This window comes from Sylvia atricapilla, chromosome 3, assembly GCF_009819655.1.
Source record: "Sylvia atricapilla isolate bSylAtr1 chromosome 3, bSylAtr1.pri, whole genome shotgun sequence".
NCBI lineage: Eukaryota > Metazoa > Chordata > Aves > Passeriformes > Sylviidae > Sylvia > Sylvia atricapilla.
The window spans coordinates 23,273,641-23,295,028 of record NC_089142.1 but is presented as its reverse complement, the minus strand read 5'-3'; the positions used below and the strand labels follow the sequence as shown (position 1 = coordinate 23,295,028).

The 21,388-nt window shown below is 41.4% G+C and overlaps 2 protein-coding genes across 3 annotated transcripts; both read left to right on the top strand.

The window, feature by feature from the left end:
* The first annotated feature begins 758 nt into the window (after positions 1 to 758).
* On the top strand, positions 759 to 11,380 carry LOC136358840 (glutathione S-transferase A4-like). Of its 2 annotated transcripts, none has more exons than XM_066314918.1 (7): positions 759 to 900; positions 5,150 to 5,256; positions 5,941 to 5,992; positions 9,175 to 9,307; positions 9,630 to 9,771; positions 10,802 to 10,933; positions 11,076 to 11,380. In XM_066314918.1, the coding sequence occupies exons 2-7, from the start codon at positions 5,170 to 5,172 to the stop codon at positions 11,196 to 11,198; spliced, it is 669 nt and encodes a 222-aa protein (XP_066171015.1). In that variant the 5' UTR covers positions 759 to 900; positions 5,150 to 5,169; the 3' UTR covers positions 11,199 to 11,380. The 2 variants fall into 2 exon arrangements, with proteins under 2 accessions (XP_066171015.1, XP_066171014.1); XM_066314917.1 differs by lacking the exon at positions 759 to 900 and adding an exon at positions 2,394 to 2,418.
* Positions 11,381 to 12,153: 773 nt separating this feature from the next.
* Positions 12,154 to 20,075, top strand: LOC136358843 (glutathione S-transferase-like). The gene is made up of 7 exons (XM_066314922.1): positions 12,154 to 13,870; positions 14,921 to 15,034; positions 15,685 to 15,736; positions 17,501 to 17,633; positions 18,526 to 18,667; positions 19,306 to 19,437; positions 19,756 to 20,075. The coding sequence occupies exons 2-7, from the start codon at positions 14,948 to 14,950 to the stop codon at positions 19,873 to 19,875; spliced, it is 666 nt and encodes a 221-aa protein (XP_066171019.1). The 5' UTR covers positions 12,154 to 13,870; positions 14,921 to 14,947; the 3' UTR covers positions 19,876 to 20,075.
* The last annotated feature ends 1,313 nt before the right edge of the window (positions 20,076 to 21,388 follow it).

The window sequence follows — 21,388 nt, the reverse complement described above, 5'->3', positions numbered from 1 at the left end:
AGGTGCTGTGTTAGTACAGCCATGGCTTTAGACAGACAAATACAATTTTTAAAACAGTGTGGCTTCTGTGAACATATTTTCAGATCAGTTGTATTAATGTCTGCTGCAGGGGTGTAAAATGATACCCAACATCACATGTGGGTCTGTGCTAGAGGAAAGAACCTTATATTGGCATCCAAATCCCATTTTCCATTTGCTATGCCATCCTTGTATCTGTTCACATCCATTTTCAGTTTTGGGATTTTTAGCTGAAATACAGATAAAAAAGCTGAAAGAGTTACTTCTCATGGGTAAGAAAATCATAGTTTATTTAATCTCTGAGTATTAGGCATGAACATTCAATTTCAAAAATTAATTCTGTTGCCTTGAGACATAGGGTGGGTTGTGATATAAACTGCTCATCCATTTTTTATATCAAGCTTGATACTGCATTTCAAAGTAATAGAGACCTGTTATCCCATACTTGGAATAAGTTCTCTATGCCATACAGCAGCAAAAATAAAAGCTTGCCCAATAATTAAATAAGCCTAGAAACCTTAATGGGTTTTCTTTAAATTATTACTATTACCTTAAATATGACCCAGAAAAAAAATTTGTAATTTTCTTAGTGTCTTGCTTTTGTATTTGGGTAAAATGCCCCCAAAATTCCAAGAGAACAGTTCGAATAGATGGCTCCATAGAAACTGTGTGGTTACTGTCAAATCAGCAAACAAAGACTGTCTCTGCTTGCATGTCAGTTTTCAAAGCCATACGTTTTTAAACTGGATAGTGTCAGTTTAAGAGCCCTCGGAGGTTTTTTTTCTCTAATTGGGTATGGCTGGAAACACCCCCAAGCTGCAGAGTTTAAACAGGCCTGGGGAACCTGCCTGTGCTGGGTGGAGTCTGAGTTAAGGCTGGAAGGTAAGAACTTAAAAATTCCTTTTTCCTAATGTGTTCTCATGACTATTTTTAGCTGAAACAACTAAGCTTTTTAGGGCATCTGCTGATCTAATATAAATTCTCTGCTCTCCTTGGTCATTCTTCGTGCCAGGTAGACTAAAAATGGCTTGATAGTTATTCACCAGCTGGAGACTGCAGGAGAGAAAATGCCAGGGAAAGATGTGTTTTACCAGGAAATTAATTCTGTGGTGCAGTCCAGAGCTGACCAAGGCAGGCATTAAACAACCAAGAGGACAAAGTGCAAGCCTCGAACGCTATGTTGTTTCTTCTAGGTTTGAGCAGGAAGGCTGGTCCCTGGGATATGCTGGACTTTGATCCCAACTCCAGGGCTAAACAGAACAGCACTTCATGCTGAGTGCTTCTGCTTCTGGAAGAGATGATCTCTTAAATTGTTCTAGCATCCCTGAGGTGCATGCTCAGAAAAATTCTGGACAGGCATGTTACTGAGGGTCACAAGGCAGTTGGAAATAGGACAGAAACATGGATTTAAGACAAAAATAAATTTTAGAAATTGCATATAGGCAAATTTTGTGTTGAGGCTTTTGCTAGATATCAGGGCAGTGTATGTAAGATGTGATTATTTATTTTGCTGCAGCATAAATTCATTAAATGAACCAGTTCTTCAGTAATGTTTGGATTAGTGCAGTAATCTCCAAATGCCCTGAGTAGTGATGTATTTTGGTTATAGAAATCAGATATTACTTAATTAAAATTCGAAAGTTTTCCATATCTTTCTCAACAGTCCCTGGACGTTTGGCTGTTTGTACCTCTTGCAATTTTGAATCAATTTTCTTCAGCAGGAGCAGTCAGACAGCTTTTCAGGAGCAAGCAACATCAGCACAGACCGTGGTCTACTTGTAAGCCTGGTGGTTTGTACTGCTGTTGTGCAATTTATGTTAGACCATTTCTTATCTCCTTTTTTGTACTTCTGCTATATGATCTGACTGATGAGTAATAGCATGTTTCTCTGGCAGTTGTGTAACTTTAACAATTCAGTAATGCATGGAGCATTTGATATTTTACTTCCGCTAGAAGTCATAAATCCACACAGCTTCCATAGCTGCCCAGTGGCATGGCATACTCCAAATGCTGAGATTTGCTGATTGAGAATCAGCATAAATATTTACAGTCTCTTCTTTGAACGGCTGATAGACCTTTGCTAGTGCAGGTAATTCAGCTGCTTGTGTGCTTAGCTTTGGACTGAGTGGTGAAGCTTCCACAGCTTCATTCACAGTAGTTAGCCAATAGCCCGTATTCCAGTTGCTGCTTAGATAATATGACCACCCACAAATAACAATTCCAGACTGGTATTTAGAAACAGCACATCTGTTAAATCTGCTTGCGCCTTTTAGGCTTTATGAGGGGTTACTACACAGCTGTGATGTCCTTCCTTCCCTAGGTGGAAGGAGTAGTGTAGTGGGATTTGGCCTGTCAGCTACTATCCCAGAGGCTGTTCCTTGTCCTTCTTGTGCAAGCAAGGTAAATGATTTACCACAGTCTGGTAGTCCAAGAGCAAAAGCAGCTAGCGTCAAAACCTTGAATGTCTACCTTGTGTGTTGCCTAGTGAATGGGTTCTTCATCACCTCAGGTTATCAGTATCAGACGTTTTTCTATTTCCTTGAAAGAGCTGTCTGGTGGTGGCAGAATCCTACAGCTTCTGAAAATGGTTTGGTTTTAGTACCTGGTCTTGGAAGATTTTGAATTATTTTAGTATGATTTTCAGATAATACCTACTTGTCTTGCTGAAGAATGTAACACAGATAATTTATACTTCTCTTACACAAATTATAACTTACATTAAAAGGCCCAATGACTATTTTTAATTAAGGCAAGCAGTAAAGAATGGGTGACAGCTATACAAGATTAGTTGGCTACTAATAAAGCATCAACACAGTCTATCAAAAGTGGATTGACTTTTTTATACAGTACATCCTGAAAGTCTCTTAGTAAAACTGGAAGAATAATGGAGGTCTAAGTGAAATCCTGAGGCCTTGGCTCTGTAGGCTGTGTCTTTCCCCAAATAAATGAAAAAAGGTGTTATGAATCTGGATGAATAGGTTTGCTTTTTTTAAGGGAGAAGTTGCCAAGTTTCTTGTTAGTCCAGGGCTGTATCTTCTGATCTTTAGGGAATCTCAGGTGTCATTACTGACAGGGGAATGAGCAACTAAACTGAGCCCACTGGACAAGACTCAGGACTCAAGACTTCCAGACTTCCTAACTGGAAGTAGCTGCCTGTATGGGAGCTACAGGTGTCAGGTCCCTGTATAGTCAGTGGAGATACCTCAGTCTTTAGAGTTATAGAATGTGACTTTTAATCAAAATTCCAGAGGGTTTTTAGTGGCTATTTTTTGGTTTTTTTTGTTTGTGTTTTTTTTTTTCTTTGTTGGCAGCTTCAGGTAGCTAAAACCCACTCAGAGCTGACACAAATATTTTGAATTTTAAAAAAGATAACCCCCTGTGGCAAATTTTAATTCTGTTTGTCATTGCTCTTCTCACATAATTTAATGCTGCATAGAATCTCTTGTTCGTGTGAAATGATAAAAATGATACCTGAGGCTTCTTACTCCTACTCTTCTGCAAACAAAAGATAATGTTTGCAGTAGGATTGAGGTTCATATACTTGATATTTCAGTCGTTGACTTTTTCAGTTAAAGTCTTATTTACTGTAAGTTTCTGTGCATTACAAGTTGGGGCAATGTGTGCTGAAATGATACAGATGCAACGAAGCTGAGAAGTATGATAATGAAAGAAGCACTAGCTAGTTGCTGTGAACTATGTTGATAAGCTGCTCTACAGTGAAAAGTAGTCACATAAGGTGCAGAAACTAATAAAACACTGTTCCTAGAGCCAAACATTGTAATTAGGAACAGCTATTCACACTTTAAAGCTGAACATACCTTTTTCCTTAATGTGTATTTGGATTATATTTACTAAATTACCCCAAATATCCCTATTCGTTGTAGTAGCATGACTCAGTTCTTAAGGAAGTGCTTAAGGGAGAACTATCTTGTTTTTTAAAGTCAAGTTTTGGCAAAATATGTTCCAAATGTACTATATTTTAAGTACACCTACAAAGCACTGTGACTTTGAAGAAAACATACCACTAGAGTGTACTGAACTGGGTTCAAATAAGAACTGTCAAGTGGATGCAAGGTGTGACAGATGTAATGCTGCAGCTTTGGCTTTAATTCTGGGAAAACTGGAGTCACCTGGAAATTTTTTTTTTTAAGTGAGGCACTCTGAGCCATTAGGATATGATTAGGATATCTCTTTTAAAAGGGTTTTTTCCCTTCTGATCATCAGTATATGTTACAAGCATCTTTGTGAAGGGGCATGCTATTCATGTTCTTCTAGTAATTAGGGCATGAAGCACAGAAGAGTTAAGGCTTGGATGTAGAAATGCTTATGCTCACATGTGAGCCCTGCCAGGCCAGCTGGTTGTCCCTGTGTATGGAACAGCTCAGTACAAACACTCTGAGAGAGGCACAGTTACAGCAAACCATCGACAGCCTCCATGTGCCAGTCCGCTGGACACACAGGAGCCCCAGGGGATACTTCTGAAGGCACATGAAGCCAGTGTGCCTAGGTTCCACATCTGGCTTCAAGGGGCACCTCAAGGCTGCCATAAGCAGCAAGGAAATGGGCTGTAGCCAGGCAGGATGGCAAAGTAAGCTTGTCCTGTTTCATGGAATAAAGGGAATATCAACAGTTCATTCACCCCTATTTGAGGAATTATATGGACTGCATATGAAGCTGCAAAATGCACATATGGCAAACAAAGCTAGACAAATTTAAGCCTATCGGAAAAACATGTTTTCCTTTCCTTCTTTTCAATGAGGATGACAATGAGGCTAAGTGAGTAATTTCCCTGAGGATGTGGCAGGATTTTCAGTGGCTTTGTATAACTGTCTTCATAGGCAGCAGTGTTCCCCCTGTAGCTAGGGACTCATACCACTTGTTTAAACATGTCTCTGTTTGCTTGCAGTCGTAAGAAACCTCCCTGGCAGCACTGGGGAAGGCTTTACTGACTCATCTTTCATTTCCTAGCACTGGCTGTGTGGTGTCACTGGTCAGTCTCATTTTATGTTTTGAACCAAATGAAGTTTAAACTTCAAGAGGCGTAGTGAGAATAAAAGGTGCTGTCTCCCTTCAAAACAACGGTGCTTACACCACTTTTATGAGATACTGTTTTCTGCTTAATATCTTTCAGGGAGCCAGGAGCTCAGGAACATGTCGGGGAAGCCCAGGCTTACCTACTTGAATGGAAGAGGCCGGATGGAGTCCATACGATGGCTGTTGGCAGCAGCCGGAGTGGAGGTTGGTTGACATTTTCAGTAGAGTGTTACAGACTGGTGGTCTCAGCTTTCCTCAGGGAAGGACAAGTTAACATGCATGTGGTGGATAAAAGCTGCATGAGGGTGGCTAAATTCATTTGTCCAGTGGCACTGCATGTTTGTAACTACCTTGTTCCGTGGCTGATACTTGGGATGCAAACTCAGTGGCATTTAGAGTTTATCAGAACTACTAGCAATCTTCTGAAATGATTAGTTGTAAGGGGACAAAATGGGGATTTATTCAAAGGGCCTTTATTAATTGTACATTATCTGGCTGTCCTAAGCCACCCTAAGTCTTACTGAATTTGCAGTTACAATGTGTGTAAGCTGGGGTGTGGTTAGAAATGTTTGGTGTATCTTGTGCTTCTCTTGGTGCTGGCTCCAGCCTGTCTTGCTTCTGCAGATGTCTGCACTCTGTTGCTACTTGGTGTTAGGTTATTTCTGAATCAGTGCCCTGATGCAGAAGTGTCCAGGCCCTCCGTCTATTCCCCATCAGCTGTAAGGGTGTGTGGGGAATCCTCAGGACATCTGCACCTAAACAGTGCAGTTGAAGATCTGGCCCGTTGCCTTTGCTTGACTCAGTAATTCTGGGCATGGTTATGTGCTATCACTTAACAGAAGAAAAATGTTCAAATACAGCAGTGTGACACTATTCTCCCTTTTTCAGTTTGACGAGGTTTATTTGGAAACAAAAGAGCAGTACGACAAGTTAATCAAAGGTAAGAATCCTGACACCAGAGACTTAGTCCTTCAAAATAATTGTCCAGCCTATCTAAATTTATGGTTTGAAAATAGTTTATTTAAACTAGTGGAAACTTCTGGATGCACACCTTGAATAGTGCAATACTAGTTTTGAGTAACCTGTTATTTTCAGTGTCAGATAACTGCTGTAAGCTAAAAGCTAGGGCTTCTGTTACTGTAGTTATTGTGGTACATTAAACAGGCAAACACTTGTACTGAATACAACTTACTTACCTATGCTTTGAATTGTTAGCATGGTACTTGGAACATTTTTGGTCCAGAGCAAATAGAATTCCCTGAGCCCGAGATGTGGCACTTCCCCTAGTTAGAAAGCATGGAGCCAGCAGGGAGACCTGTGGAAAACCTGTCATGGTCAAAGCAGCATGCCACAAAGGCTTCATGCCAACCTTGGGAGTAAGACCAGTTCTTCCTACACACCAGTGCAGACCCCTAGCCACTGTCCTTGATATCTGGTCAGAAGAAATCCAGCAGTGAACCCCTCTACAGACGCCCTGGAAGGAGAAGACTTTCCTGCCAAAGTAGGGAAGGAGTTGGGACAGTGAGGAGCAGTAGAGAGTGCACATGTCCCACAGTTTACCTGCTGCCCAGGACATGTGAGAGAAACCTTGGAGCAGGCTGAGCTTGCCAAGCCGTACAAGGAGACTTGGAAGAGGTCGTGCCTGCATTGTGGCTGAGCTCAGAAAGAAAACACTGTGTCCAAAGAAGTTGTCAGAGAAAACAAAAAATAGAACAAAAATAAGATAGAAGTGGTATTAAGTAGATCAGAATTAAATTTACAGGTCTGGTTGGCTGGGACTCTTAAAATATGGAAGGACAGTGCAGTGCACGCAAACCAATTATAGCTCTAAATGGAAGGGCGCAGATACTGAAAATCCAAATCTATATATCCCTCACATGAATAAGTTATCTAAGAAGAGTGATACTGTAACCAGGATTGTATCTGGGCTTACTGATATCCAGAGAGAAGAATTAAATGGTGATGAAAAGGATAGGGAAGTTTTATAAAGAAGATCAAATGTTTTATGTCTATATATTGAGCTTAAGATGGTGAGAACACAAAGAAAAAAGGTGTGGTTTAGTAGAATGGGTTGAAGAAAGGTACATAAATTAGTCATCCTGATAAAGGATCCTCTGGAATGTTGCCAGTTGTGCAGGGCAGGACTCAACAGGAGTAATTCCACATTACTTCTCCCTTAAACTTCTTTTCTCTCCCTACCAATATGATTTTTGACAGTTTCCTGTGTTTAGGCACTACCACATCATTAAACTGGCTCAGGCATGACTTTGGCCTGTGCCAGCTGATGATCCTCCAGGCAATGCCCCAGCAGGGTCAAGATGATGCCTGGGCGAGGAGCTGTTCCCAGCAGGCAGCCTGCAGACAGACAGCTCTTTTGGAGGCAGAGAGTTAAACAGCTTTGGCCTGGGCAGACCTGTACCTGTTGGCCTGAGGGGATAACTAACCTGGCACAATCTGTGCAGCCAAAGGCTGCCCAAGTGGTACCTGGGTATCAGTGAGTTCTGCTGGTTGGTTATAAATAGCAGGTGATTGATTTTTAACCTGTGCTTCACAGACCATCTTTGGACAGCACAATCCAATCCCTGGAATTACTGGTAAACTCCTTTAAATCCTGCATATGCATTATGTGCTGTGATTATGTGAAGCGGTTCTCCCTGCAAAAACAAAGGATGAGAGGCAATCCATTTCTGATTTTAAGAGGGTTTCTTCTTTTCTGTAGATAAGAAACAAATGGTGTATTCAGTTCAGTCATATTTGCTGCATTGCTTTTTATCAAGGGCCAGAAAGACAAATTTTATTTTTCACTTTGCGTCTTTCTGCCCAAAAATATCCTTCCAGATCTGTTACTTTTCCCATTCTATTGTTTCTGATAGATAGATACCAAGTAATGTTTCTTCCTTAAGATGTAGATGTGTGTTCTGGAAAGACAAGAACACACATGATCTTTCTGTGAATGTTGACAAGAAGCAAATACAAGCTATTTGTTGCTGCAACTACTCTTTGAATTTTAACTGTAAATTAAGAGTGAAGAATATTAATTTTATCCTAGCAAGGTATTTTAACAACTATATTTTAAGAGCTCTGGAGAAAAGGGCAAGGAAATGTGCCTGTTGAAATGAACCTTCATATCTGAAAGAAGGATTCACCAAGCAGATATAAATTGAGCAAAATTAACAAAAATCATTAATTTTGAGCAATGTAAGTGGCAGCTGCCTATTTGGATTTGGAGTTCTGCTTTGGTTATAAACAGGACAGGATTGTTCTCTGGATGCCCTTGGTGTGTAAATGGAGGAGGGAGTGTCTCCAAAAACAGTGAAATAGTCCAGTAGAAAACTGGTCTAGAATAGACTCACTTTGCAATGCTAAATCTCTGTGTATACTTAGCTCTCAGAACTGCCTCACTGAAAGCTCAGATGATGGTTTCTACCAGCACCAGCAGAAAATGGGGCTACAAAGATGTTTCTAAATAGGCCTAAACTGTTGTAAAATGGTACTGAGGCTAGGCCTGTAACATCTATGGGGACACTTAAACTATGGTCCTGGAGTGACTGTGTGAAAATTATTCAAGCACCAACAGCTGTCACAGGCTCTGCCTCTAGCTCTGTAGCTTTAGGATGTTGAAAGTGGCCTGACCCCTTCCTGTATTCCAGCAGCTTGGTCTTGCTGCAGTACTACTCGTGTATGTCCTTGACAGGAAATTGATTTGCATTCAAAAGAATTGGATTTTGTCAAAGTTCAGATTTACCACGTATTGTTGTTATTCTCCTCCTATTCCTTGGGTTGGAAGTGCTGGTTCAGACTTTTTCTGCCAGCATGTGGCGGGCTCCAGAAGTGCAGAGGTGCAGGCATTGTACCTGTAGCCAGTGAAGCTTGCCAGTGAAGCTCTGGCAGTGCTGTCAAGCCCAGGGCCCAGCTGTGCTGTGGTGACCTCACTACAGGAGTGCGATGCACTCCACTGTTTGATCTTCCCCCACTGTTAGTTGAGTTCAGTGAGTTTTACAGTTAGAGCAAGACATCAGTGGTCTCCTACACTACAAGAGAAATGTGCTCAGTGCCTCGCTCTCCTGTACATCTTGCAGTCTAGGAGGAATTCACAGGCTTTCCTTCACCTCTCCACCCTAGATGGATTCCTGCTCTTCCAGCAAGTGCCCCTGGTCGAGATTGATGGGATGAAGATGGTGCAGACCAGAGCAATCATGAGCTACATAGCAGGGAAATACAATCTCCATGGGAAAGACTTGAAGGAGAGAGCCCTGTATGTAACACCTCCTATCACTAATGGAGCAGTCTGTTATTTGATAGCTACATTATGTAAACCAAATTCAATCCTGTAAATCCAGTATAAAGGCATCAAAAAGGATAACAGTAAGATTTAACCACTGCTTCTGAAATGCTCCTAACATAAACAGGCTTTTATTCTTTTTGAAAAATACTCAGGTTTCATTCATGCTTAGTTTTGGCTGTGAAAATTGGCACTCTGTAGGTGATAGAAAATTCCTTTAAGTTGCTTTGATTAATTGGAAAGCAGATGAAATAACTTCTGTGCTTTTTTTCTACCATTTTCCCCTGACAAACAGGATTGACATGTATGTGGAGGGAATATCAGATCTGATGCAGATGATTTTGATGTTTCCTTTCTCTCCACCTGATGCCAAGGAGAAAAATCTTGAGTCAATTAAGGAGAGGGCAACTAACAGGTACTTTCCAGTCTTTGAAAAGGTAAGTGACAGCAAGTATGTGTCTGTCAAACTTGCAATTATCCAAAAGGTTTCTGCAAAATAAGAGTGTATCTGTAGTGTAGGTCAGTTCCCAATCCTCAGCTTTTTTTGCCTGTCTCAAAGAAGGGGGAATACAGAAGCACATTTTCCCTTCTTTGTTTGCTTGTGTTGTCACGGCTGTGGTATTTGAACATCTGCAAAGCAATATTTCTCAGCTGTACAGAAAAACTTCCCTAAAGCAAAAGTAAGTGCATGTGATTATTTTTCTTGAAGGAACAGTTCTGTACTTCTATTTGTTTAAAGCCCATCTCTCCACCATACTTAGTTTCATTTGGAAAAATTTCATTGAAGGAATGCAAAAATCCCTTGCACACAAATCAGGTAGAGAGATTAGGAGTACTTTAGTAAAACAACAGTCACAGATTTATTAAAAAACAGACCCAACCCATATGATTCACGCATCTGGACGTATTTCCCACTTTTGTAATATTTATCTAGTTTTCTTGGAAAACAGTAATAGAGGCTGAACATCACACAAGTTCTTAGCTAAAATAACCTGTTCCCAAAGGCAGGGATTTTCCTTACTTAGCTGTTGCAATTCTTCATTTCTAAGTTTGCTTCCTGATACCAGCACTGGACATCACTTCACATGAAACATCTAAATTGGAGTTCTACGATTTCCTTACATTGCTTGTTGCTTCCCCCATTACATTATCCCTATTTCTTATTCTTGGACTGTTACTAGTCTACTTAGGCACGTGGTTTTGTTTCTGTTCCTGGTGCCCATCATCATTTATTATTATTGAGTGACCAAAGTTTGTAGTCTGTGTACCAGAACATGAAATGAACAAAACTTCATTTTTTCCCAGCAGTAATGAAGAGATTTAGGCTCAGCTTCAGCTGAAAAGTCCACCTTGAAATTCCAGATAGAATTGCTGCTTAGCTCTGCTGCTCTGCTATGAGGCTTAGCTGCCAAGGATGCCCATGTGCCCCACTCTCATCTGCACTCCACATTTTCTTGTCTTCTCCAGGTTTTGAAACAACATGGCCAAGACTTTCTTGTGGGCAACAAATTCAGCTGGGCAGATGTTCAGCTAATGGAAGCCATTTTAGCCGTGGAGGAGAAACTTCCTACTGTGCTCTCAGGGTTTCCTCAGTTGCAGGTAATTTAACTACTGAGCATGCTGTATTCAGGAGCTAGAGGTCAGCCCTGAAGTAATTATTTCCCCATGCTGGGTAAATCACATTTTTGTGGCTGGAATTTCTCTCTTGTTCTGTGGGGTTATTTTTGTTTTTGTTTTTTAGGTGTTTAAAACCAAAATGAGCAATGTGCCTACAATTAAGAAGTTCCTGCAGCCTGGAAGCCCAAGGAAACCCCCACCAGATGCCCATTATGTAGAAACCGTGTTGAAGGTTTTTAAGAAATGAAAACCTTGCCACCTTTGGTTACACCCAAGATGCTGGAAGAGCAGGGGAAAGCAGAGCAGCAACCCAAAACTGTAAACCAAAGGAAAAGGAAGATCAGCAAATTTGTATTGTTTTAGTTAAAACCAGTGCTAGAGAAACAAAGCAACCCATACCAGAAATAAAGCATTCTATTACACTGGCAATGTAACAGCAGCTTTGTATTTGTTTACTATGATATCAGATGCTTGGCAAAACATTAAAACAGAGGAGTATGGAGGCAAAGAACTATTTGTAGGGTATAGAATTTATTAACTTGGAAAAAATATTAGCATTGCATTGTTCTTTCAGAGTGTAACTTGTTGCAGAAGATATTTTCTACATGAAAAAAGCTCAGAGTAAGAGCACTGCAAGAGAATAAAGAAAATAGTCCCAGCATCGCTTACCCTTTAAAGAAGTAGACTTGTTTCAAGTTTCCATTCTTAAATTTAAAGCTTGTGGGTGAATTGGATTTTTGAGGTGTCTCAGCAAAGTTTTAGCAAAACGGATTCTTTTTCTCTATGAATCGGGTATATCAAACCCATGTGTATGATCATACCAGCTACTCACAAGCTGGTTACCAATACATTACCTCTGACAAGGCAGAGGGGGTTTATTTCTACACATTTAGGACGGAACAGAGGAACAGATACTCAGGTTCCATTGCATTTCAAATAAAAATATTTACAGCAGACAGTAACACCCTCGTGAAGTTTCCTGATGCAATAGAGAAGCAGCTGCTTAGATGGAAACTGTTCCATCAACTGTCAGTAACCAGATCTGGTGCTTAATAGTGTATGGGCATTATTTAAAAAAAAAAAAAAAAAAAAAAAAAGAAATCAGAAAAAATACGGGAAAATAAATCTGAGGGAGAAAAAAGAATATCACTTCCCAAAATGTCACTTTACTGAGATATTTCTGAAAGTCAAGTTAGGAAACAGACTATACTGGACATAGTTTGATGAAATCTTAATATACTTGTGACAAGACAAGAAATGTCAGTGTTGGGATAAGTCGCCTTCTGAAGTGTTGTGCTCCTCTCCCCTGCATCTAAGGAAGGTCTGAAGAGACTGCCTCATATAAACTTTTAACTACCTCAGTTGACATAGAATCATTTTGAGTAGTTCACCTGTAACTGAAGAGCATGCTGAGGGCTTCCTCCTGAATTTGGACCCGTTGGCAGGAGACTAGATGGCTAGACCAGATATAGGTGTCTACCGAGTTGGGTGAGAAGAGTTTTCCCAAGTTGTCTACACTGTCATTAACTTCCAGGCTTGAACTCATGTTTTCCTACCAGGTGGTCACTAGACCTGGGATGTCTCCTAGAGTTTATCAGAGGCAGGCCTACAAATGGTAAATCCAGACAAAGTGCCTAAGAGGGAGTTTGGGTTTGTGAAACCACCAGATGAATCTTGGTGCACGTGTCACTGTATGGAGAGCTTCAGTCTCCTAGATTCTATGTCATAAGTCATAGAATCCAAGAATGTGGGAAGCACTTTTTCCAGCAGTGTCAGAGGCTGGACAGAAGACCTTCCCAAAATGAAAGGCGGAGGCAGAGGGACATATGGCCCTAACCAGAACAGGGAGCTACAAGAGGTGCCCTCAGTCAGGGGTCCCCTTCTGTGAAGCCTGGCTCCCCTTATGTGCGATATAGAGCGCTACAACTGGGGACTAGGCACCGACTAGAACAAAATACATTGCAGAGAAGAATCTTTTGATGCCCTGTTTCTAGCTCTAATTAGATTAAGTTTATTAATTGTCAAGCATAAAACACACTGATGTAACAAGTACCAAGAGGGAAGACTGATAGGATGAGGATCATTTTCAGCTCCCAGGCAATGAAGTATGCATACAGGAAGGACATGAAGGAGACAGCCCGCTATGCTGTAACTGCAGGTGATGGCAATTGCACTATTAACCATATAGATTAGATAGGTAGGAAGCTGCATGGGAGTGTATGCTGTATTGACTTTTTCAAATCAATACAGCTGACCAAGCAAAACAGTCAGGAGTGCAGAGTGCAGTTTGCCTGCTGTTGCCACACTTCATTCATTGTCACTCACAGTTGTTTCAGTATGTATTTTCACTGAGACATATTCAGGGAAACGTTTTTCACAGAAAAACAAAAAGAAATTCTGAGGTCCAGAGATGATTCAGAAGAAGTGTCCAGCAGGAATATACCCTAAGCAAGGCAAGAAGCTTGTGACGGATTTGAGATGAATTAGTTGATGTGATTTATGTAAAGCAGCAGTGTGTTCAAAGTAAAAACAAACAAACAAAAAATAAAATATTAGAATAAAAGTGTGATTTGCAATAGCAGAATTCTTTGAAACTATGTGAGCTTTTCAGTAATCATAATTATTTTTAACTAGCATGGCAACAAGCAATGAAAATAGGAGGCATATTACCATTTTGTGGTAGCACACATGTTTCCAATGATCATGACATCTCATCTATCTTATATTTGTACATATTCAGCATTTATTTTCTGTAGGTGAGAAGTAACTAAACAGAGCTAATTGGTTTTGTTTGCACAAGAGAGAGAAGGTCCCTATTTGCAGAGAAGTGTTTGCAATTCCTTGTAGGAGGGGCTACAGAGATATATAAACTCAAAGCAGAACTGCTGAGAGCTTCAAGTGAGTTACGCTGTGCACAAGGTAAGTGGGGTATTGTTTTGGACACATAGGGAGTTGCTGTGAAACTCAGTGAGGGAAGGGGTTTTATAGATTAAATGTGTGCTTGTACTTCCTTTACTAACATGGTTCTGTGTAGCAAATGTTAAATTCTAAATCAGCTGCTTTTGAGGTGTACAGAATTAAGAAAAACAGGTGTAGATCTCACAAGTGGGGAGTGTTTCCTCTCCCCTCCTCCCCCCTTACTTGTAGAGAAGGGGTCATTTTGTTTACAAGGGGAACATTGTGGGGGGGTTGAGAGTTTTCCTTTTGCTGCTGTTAATGCTTCAGCTTTGTTGGTGACAGGGTATCAACAGCTGTGAGGCTGGGATAGGCTGGGCACTGTTCTGTGTGTTTGTCACTGCTGTGCTCGCGTGGTTCTCAGTGGGGTGGGTAACAGTCTGCCCAGAAATTGTTGTTGCTTGAAATTCCAGCAGAGTTGGAACTGGACCAGGCGAGCATTGCCCCTCTGGCTGTGCCTGTGGTAAAGGCAAATCCGATGTTACCAGAGGCAAAATTAATTTCTGTGTCTTTGGAGGCTTGTCTAAAGACAAATTGCTGAAGCAGGGAGTGTTGTAAAAGAGGTTGACTGTGGGAAAGAATTACTTCCTGGCCGGTTGTAATGGAGCATAATTGCTGCTGGAGAAAGCACAGCAATTGCTGAGTTTATAGCATGTATTTGGATTAAAAAGTAAACTATATTCTGAGATAATGCCAAAACACACAGAGAGAGCAAACTCTGCTTTTTGGTGAGAACAGAGCCCTTTGGATGCAAATGGTTTTGATTCACTAGTTCTCTGATAGGGTCAATTACACCAAGTACAGAGTTCTGCTTGACTATTCTGCATGTGTAAGGAATATTTGAAGGCAGAATGATACAAGGCAGTGTCTCAATATAATAATTTACCTCCTCTGTTAATTTATTAAAGCCTTGAAGCATAAATAGTTTCCAACAAGCTAACTTTGAAAGCCACTTAGGGTGTTGAATCCAGGGTTGTGAACCTTAATTTTGCAAACCTGATTTCTTCATTGCAGGTACTAGGAAGTCAAGCACGTGGAAACATGTCTGGAAAACCCAGGTTGCACTACTTCAATGGAAGAGGCCGCATGGAACCAATTCGGTGGCTACTGGCTGCAGCTGGCGTTGAGGTTTGTCTCTGGTCTTTTATACTCCTGTGACAATTATGTGCTTTCACTGTTCCTTAGGAAAAGGGTGACTCAGCAGCAGTTTCATATTCTGCATTTAGTGCATTGCTGAGCAAGCCAACAGTGGCCACCAGCTTTCCCTAAGCAGGGGACAAGTTCTTTCCACACATCACGTGCAAAGCCCGCTGGTAGCCCCACAAATGCTTCTCACCAGTAGCCGGGGAAAGAAGAAGTTTAAAATCCCAGCAGCACACTCTGGCTTCTTATCTTCTGATCACAGAGGTCAAGCAGATGCAATTCTGAGGACCTTCAGATAAATTCCAATGTCCAAAAGAGCAAGAGATTACTGTTGCTACCACAGTGTAGTTTATCCATGAACGTACTGTATATTATAAACCTCAGAGGGCTTTCTTTATCTCTGACAGATTCTGATACTAAACCAGAGATAGAGACTGGTTTCCAGATCTGTGTGGGGAATCTGTGTGTTCCATCTTGCACAGTGATGGCCAATGTGCCTGACAGCTTTCAAATATGATTGATGATTTATATAACAAAATTGGCCAAAACACTTCTCTTTTGGCCTTCTTTATCTAAATGACAAAGAAGCTAAATCATGGAATGACAACGGAACTTCTCTTCTCTCCTTTCTGAAGTTTGAAGAATCATATCTGGAAAAAAAGGAGGATCTGACAAAGTTACGGAAAGGTAAGTTTCCTTCACTTTGAAATAATGACACAGCAACAATAGTAAGATTAACAAAAATCAGAATTAAAATTAGAAACAGAATTATCATTAGTTCTCTGAGAACATGTAAGAATTCCTAGGTCTAAGTGTCTTACAAAGAAAATCTCATAGCTGAGATGAGGCACATGAGGTCTCAGAGGTGCACACTGCAGTGTGTTAGGTGGTATCATCCACCCAGTGGCTTCACTCTTCACTGAATCACAAAACGGCTGAGGTCAGAAGGGACTTCGCATGATTGTCTACTCCACCTGCCCTCTTCAAGCAAGGCCACCTCCAGTCACTCACCCAGGACCATGTCCAGTGTGTTTTGAGTATCTGCAAGGATGGAGAATTTACAGCTTCTCTGGACAACCCACACAGTCAGAACATTTCTTTAAGGTCAGACGGTTGACTCTCCTTTGCTTCAGCCTGGGTCCGTTGCCTTCCATCCTCTGGCAATAGAGGCTTTTGCCATCGCATCACCCTGAAAGCCATTAGCATTTCAGCTTGCCTGCAAAGGTGTTCTTTTATAATCCATATGAAAACAGACTTCCAGAGTTTACCTGTACCTCTGCTGTGTTCCTGCATCCCAAGGCAACTACCCACCCATGCTAGCTTCAGCTTCCATCTTCCTGAACATGATGGTCATGTTTCCTCCAAACCAAATGGCATGTTGGTGCTCTTCACATGGCCTGTCAAAAGAAATCAGAGTTAGGGGGAGCATTTGCAGTCCTGCTGCCCTTTAGGGATAATGTCTTCGTCCCCCTGCTACAGGCTGCCTTTCAAAAAGTATTTTGGGGCACATGCCTAAAGGTAAATGCACCCTCACAAAGAAGGATATAGCTGATCCGGTACCTGAGTCAGGAAATACGATTCCCTAAATCAAAAACACTTCCTCACTTCTCTGATCTGATACCTCTCTTTCTGGAGGTATTTTCACATCTTTCGTGCTAGGACAAGGCTTTTTTTCTGCATGCTTGCCAAAGAGCTACACAGCTCCAGCCTCACTCCAAGTGATATTTGGCTCTTGCAGGAGTCTCATGGAACACACCAATTGTTCTCCATTTCATGCCTGTACAGATGAGATGCCATTTGTCAGTAAAGTAGTCACAGGGATGTTTTATGCTTTTTATAGCCACTATTATTTATTTTCAGTATTACTCACACTGTGTGTTGGCCAGTGCTAAGAAAGTCCAGATCGATTTAGCAAAACAGGACAGAAACTGGCTGGACCAGAGCCTTCAGTCCTTCTCATCTGTATTAACCTCCATGAAAAAAAAAACCTGTCTTAGGGACATGCAGTGCATATATTTCTCAGTGCATGACAGCTAAAAGATCTGCATTTGGCTCTTTCCTCAAATCAGTAATTTCCACAAGTACATTGCTACAGGATGAAGTTATTAAGTTTGCCACTGAGAAAAGGTTATTGCATGGTGAGCATTTTCCACACCTTCTTGTAAGAATGAAGAAGGTTGCCACCAAAAGGGTTGTCAAGCGTTGGAACAGGCTGGCAAAGGAAGTGGTTCAGTCACTGTGTGTACATGTGCACTTGGGGAAATGGTTTAGTGGTGAAATTAAGGAATTGTTGGGCTTACAGTTGGATTTGATGATCGTTGTATTTTTTATCCAGCCTCAATGATTCAGACTGTAAATTAAAAGGAATACATGTGATTACTTTGCCTAACACATGCTCATGGTTCTCATTTAGAGACTGAAAGTGTCCTTGTGTTATTCTTTTGCCCCTAGATGGATCTCTGCTCTATCAGCAACTGCCAATGGTAGAGATTGATGGGATGAAGCTGGTGCAGACCAGAGCCATTGCCAACTACATCTCAACGAAGTACAACCTCTACGGGAAAGACCTGAAGGAGAGAGTCCTGTACTGTAACAGTTCCACCTTTGCTTGTTAGACCCCAGCTCACACTGTAGCTCAGTGTAACACCAGGATATCCCAGCTCACAGCTAGATTCAGTGGGAGAGAGCAGTGCTTTGTGCAGCATGAGATGACTGAGAGACTGCAGGTGATGTCTACAGCAGTGACAGCCAGATGGATTAGATAGGGCAAGTGAGCCCACGAATCATCCATCAGAGGTCAATGCAGCCCTCAGGAGAAAGAAGTCCAGGGGGGGCAGGTTGTTTTAGTGATGCTGCTTTTCATTTTTATCCTGCAGTTGTCAGCAGCATCATTTTCTCCTCATCACATACAGGGCAATGTCTCTTAAAGAAACAAAAACCCTACTCTCTCTCTAAAAATCTCTGATAACTAGGAATTAGGGGAGAATAAGAATTACTAACAGGTGGTTAAAGGACAGGACTCCCAGGGCACATGCTTTGACCTGAGGTATTTTTGAATGCTTCACATTAGTAAGCACTGCTGAACACATGTCAAGTTGTTTAGTATAAATGGTATGGACTTGCTGTTAAACTTACCCTGTCTGATGGGATTTTTAACACAAGTTTGCATTGGAAACATGGCAATTTTGTAGTCAGGTTCAAAAACCCGCAGTGCAGAGAAGTGTCAGTCTCAGCAAGAAGTGAAAGGGGTGCAGTCTTTAGGTTTTTCCCTAGGAATTTTGCATTTGTCTTTCACCCAAGCTCCCCCCTGCCTGCCCCCAGTGCAGCTGCATTCCCGGGGGTACTTTGCCAGGGCAGGGGTGTGTGGGAGAGAAGAGGCAGGGATTTCCCAGCCTCTCAGTGCGGTTATGGCAGGAGTTATTGTGCTGTGCAGAGCTACTCTGTTTGACCTGACCAAGTGGATCTGATCCTTTCAGAATCGATATGTATGTGGAAGGAATGTTCGATCTGAATGAGTTACTCATGAAACATGGCTACCTACCAGCAGACCAGAAGGAGGAACACTTTGCAAATATGATGGACAAGACAGAAAACAGATACTTCCCAGTCTTTGAAAAGGTATGTGGCATAGAGGTTGTGGCTCCATTGATACTGTTATCTTGAACCTCCATCCTGGATGCGCACAAGTTATACAGTGGAAAACAGAAGCAAAACTACCATGGAATATCAATGCTCTGGTTTTGGTGGTGCTGGGAGTAAGGTGGAGACAGGACACTACAGAAGGGACAGAAGGCACTTAAATTCTGAGAGAGACGTAAAGGTGCCAAAACCCAGCACACACTGAGCTCCCCAAACATCCATCTTTCAATCCGTGTGCTGTTTCAGACAGAAGAAACTACGGCACCAGCTTTGACATTGAGTTTCCTCCTGAAGGGCAGATGCCCCTCTAGCATACATGCTGTGTAACAGCATTACAGTTCCTTCTGTATCTCCTCCAGCTTAGCCTTCAATGCAGCTACAGAGCCAAGGCAAGATGAGCACAACTGAGCTGCCAGACAGAAAGGTAGAGGAGAAGGAGCTGATAGATTATGCCTAGGATGGCAGGGCCATCACATCATTGTTTGTACTACAGGTGTTTGATCGGCAGTTCCTTCCTTCCCAGACAACTCCATGCCACGTGTGACCTTGCTTTGGAGATATTATATTAAGTTACACAGAGGAAAAAACCTCATCTCCTTCTGGGTCTCTGTTTTTAGGTTTTGAAAGACCATGGAAAAGACTTTCTGGTCGGCAACCAGCTGAGCAGGGCAGATGTTCAGTTACTTGAAATCATTTTGATGGCAGAGGAATGGAAGCCTGATGTTCTTGCAAATTTTCCTTTCTTGCAGGTAAATGAATGGGCAGTTTGAGTGGATAGTGAATTGGAATGAAACACTGATTTAAACTGGCTGAAAATATGGGAGAGTGGGAGGGTCAGAAGTGACATGCAAAATAATCAAATATCCTTAGTACTTTACCTGGCCTCACTTACTGGCTTTTTAATGTCACTTTCTGTCACTACAACCCCAAAAGCGTAAGAGGGGGAAGCATATAGTTTCTTCTGCAGTATCTAGCTGTAATGTGACTTTCAGAGCATGGATAACACTGAAATGTGTGACAGTTGCAATGATTCTTAAGCACTCTGCTCTTCTGGTGTTGTTTTATAGAAGTTTAAAGCAAGAATAAGCAATATTCCCACAATAAAGAAATTCCTGCAGCCTGGCAGCCAGAGGAAGCCCTTGATACGAGAGGAAGAGGTACCCAAAGTGATAAATCTTTTCTACTGAGGAGCAGCGTAAAGCCACAGAAACTCTATTTCATTGTGTTTGCTAACAGTGGGAAAATAATGAGAACACTGAAAACCAAGTTTTTGATCCTACCATCCTAGAGAATAATTCACTGATTAGGGAGTATATTGTACAATACAGGGTGTCTTAAATCACTAAAGAGAATAGCTGAAATAAAGTCTTACTCTTGATACTCAAAACCCAGCTGTTCCTTGATTTCTTGCTGCTAATTCTTTGTCTTACGTCTGTCTCTTGATGTTCTTCTGACTGTCTTGGGTTACGTAACAAAAAAAATAAAAAATTGTTCTTTTCCATCTGTTGAAACTGGTTGGAGAAATGTTTTCTTTCTCTCTTGTAACTCCAGGGGCGAGGGGTAGGGAGCCTTCTGGTAATGGGCCAGCTGTTAAAACTGCGTGCAGCAGTGTTCTTTATCTCTTTCCACCCTCCATGGGGATATCTTCTGGTAATGGGCCATGAAGGCTCACCAATTACGTGACACATTACATCATCCCAGTGTGAGATGCTCCACCCAGTGGGGGGAAACCAAACCATTCCTACCTAGATAAAAACTGAGACATAGGGACACCATATCCTGGTTTTCTGCTGGATTCCTGTAGAAAGACGGGAGTCATCTCACCATTACTGGACCCTTTTTCTCCAAGACCATCTCGACTCCAACAGGACTACATCTGCCACTCCAGGAGGGCTTACTTTGGACAGCTTCCAACACCCTGACCAACAGGGTGTCAGGCTGTATTTCTGACTATCAGGGTTCCTAGGATTTTTTGTTTGTTTGTTTTGTTTGCTTGTTTTTTGTACTACTACATCTGTATTCTTAATATTCCTAGTAAAGAACTGTTTTTCCTTGTAATATATGTTACAAAATCATTCATGCACAAGAATTAAAAACTACAGCATTAATATAACCAAAGCTGGTGGTGGGGAAAAAGTGGTTTGCATCGCTTTTTGGGTTTGCATCCCAAGGTAATAAGGGAAGAGAAATGCAGATAGCAAGCAAGGACAAGCTGTCTCCAAAAAAAAAAATTGATTCCAAAGGATTTCTTCATCTGACAAGGTCCCAGTGATATGCATTCCATATGCACCAATGATAAGAAAATATTTGTCACCAAAGATGTTTATTCCCGAACAGAATTCCGTTAAGGAAATTAATTATTCACCCATTCTGGAAAACTTTTCGTCAGACCGGCAGCAAAAAAAGAAAAATACATGAATATGCTAAAAGGATACGATCAAAAGAAGAGTGAGAAGAACCCCCATTCAGCAAAAAAAAGAAGTATAAAACAGGACCCTGGGAAAGCAGGAATAGTGAACCATGGAGATTTGGAGCGATAGAGCTCAAATCTGGTTCACCCAATGTCGATCGCCAAACTCAGCACTATTTTCCTTGTGGCTTTTCCAAAACTTATACTTTGATTATTGAATGAATTCTCTTTAATTATTAAATTGGCTAATTATTTTATAACATTCCTATTCCCAAATCTTTGCCTGAAAT

What these genes read in the sequence shown, in the direction of transcription:
- LOC136358840 (XM_066314918.1), top strand. Translation starts at nt 5,170, where the DNA reads ATGTCGGGGAAGCCCAGGCTTACCTACTTGAATGGAAGAGGCCGGATG. An exon ending in GTACGACAAGTTAATCAAAG is followed by an intron (nt 5,993 to 9,174) that starts GTAAGAATCCTG and finishes TCTCCACCCTAG; the next exon opens with ATGGATTCCTGCTCTTCCAG. An exon ending in GACTTGAAGGAGAGAGCCCT is followed by an intron (nt 9,308 to 9,629) that starts GTATGTAACACC and finishes CCTGACAAACAG; the next exon opens with GATTGACATGTATGTGGAGG.
- LOC136358843 (XM_066314922.1), top strand. Translation starts at nt 14,948, where the DNA reads ATGTCTGGAAAACCCAGGTTGCACTACTTCAATGGAAGAGGCCGCATG. An exon ending in TGGCTGCAGCTGGCGTTGAG is followed by an intron (nt 15,035 to 15,684) that starts GTTTGTCTCTGG and finishes TCCTTTCTGAAG; the next exon opens with TTTGAAGAATCATATCTGGA. An exon ending in GACCTGAAGGAGAGAGTCCT is followed by an intron (nt 17,634 to 18,525) that starts GTACTGTAACAG and finishes TGATCCTTTCAG; the next exon opens with AATCGATATGTATGTGGAAG.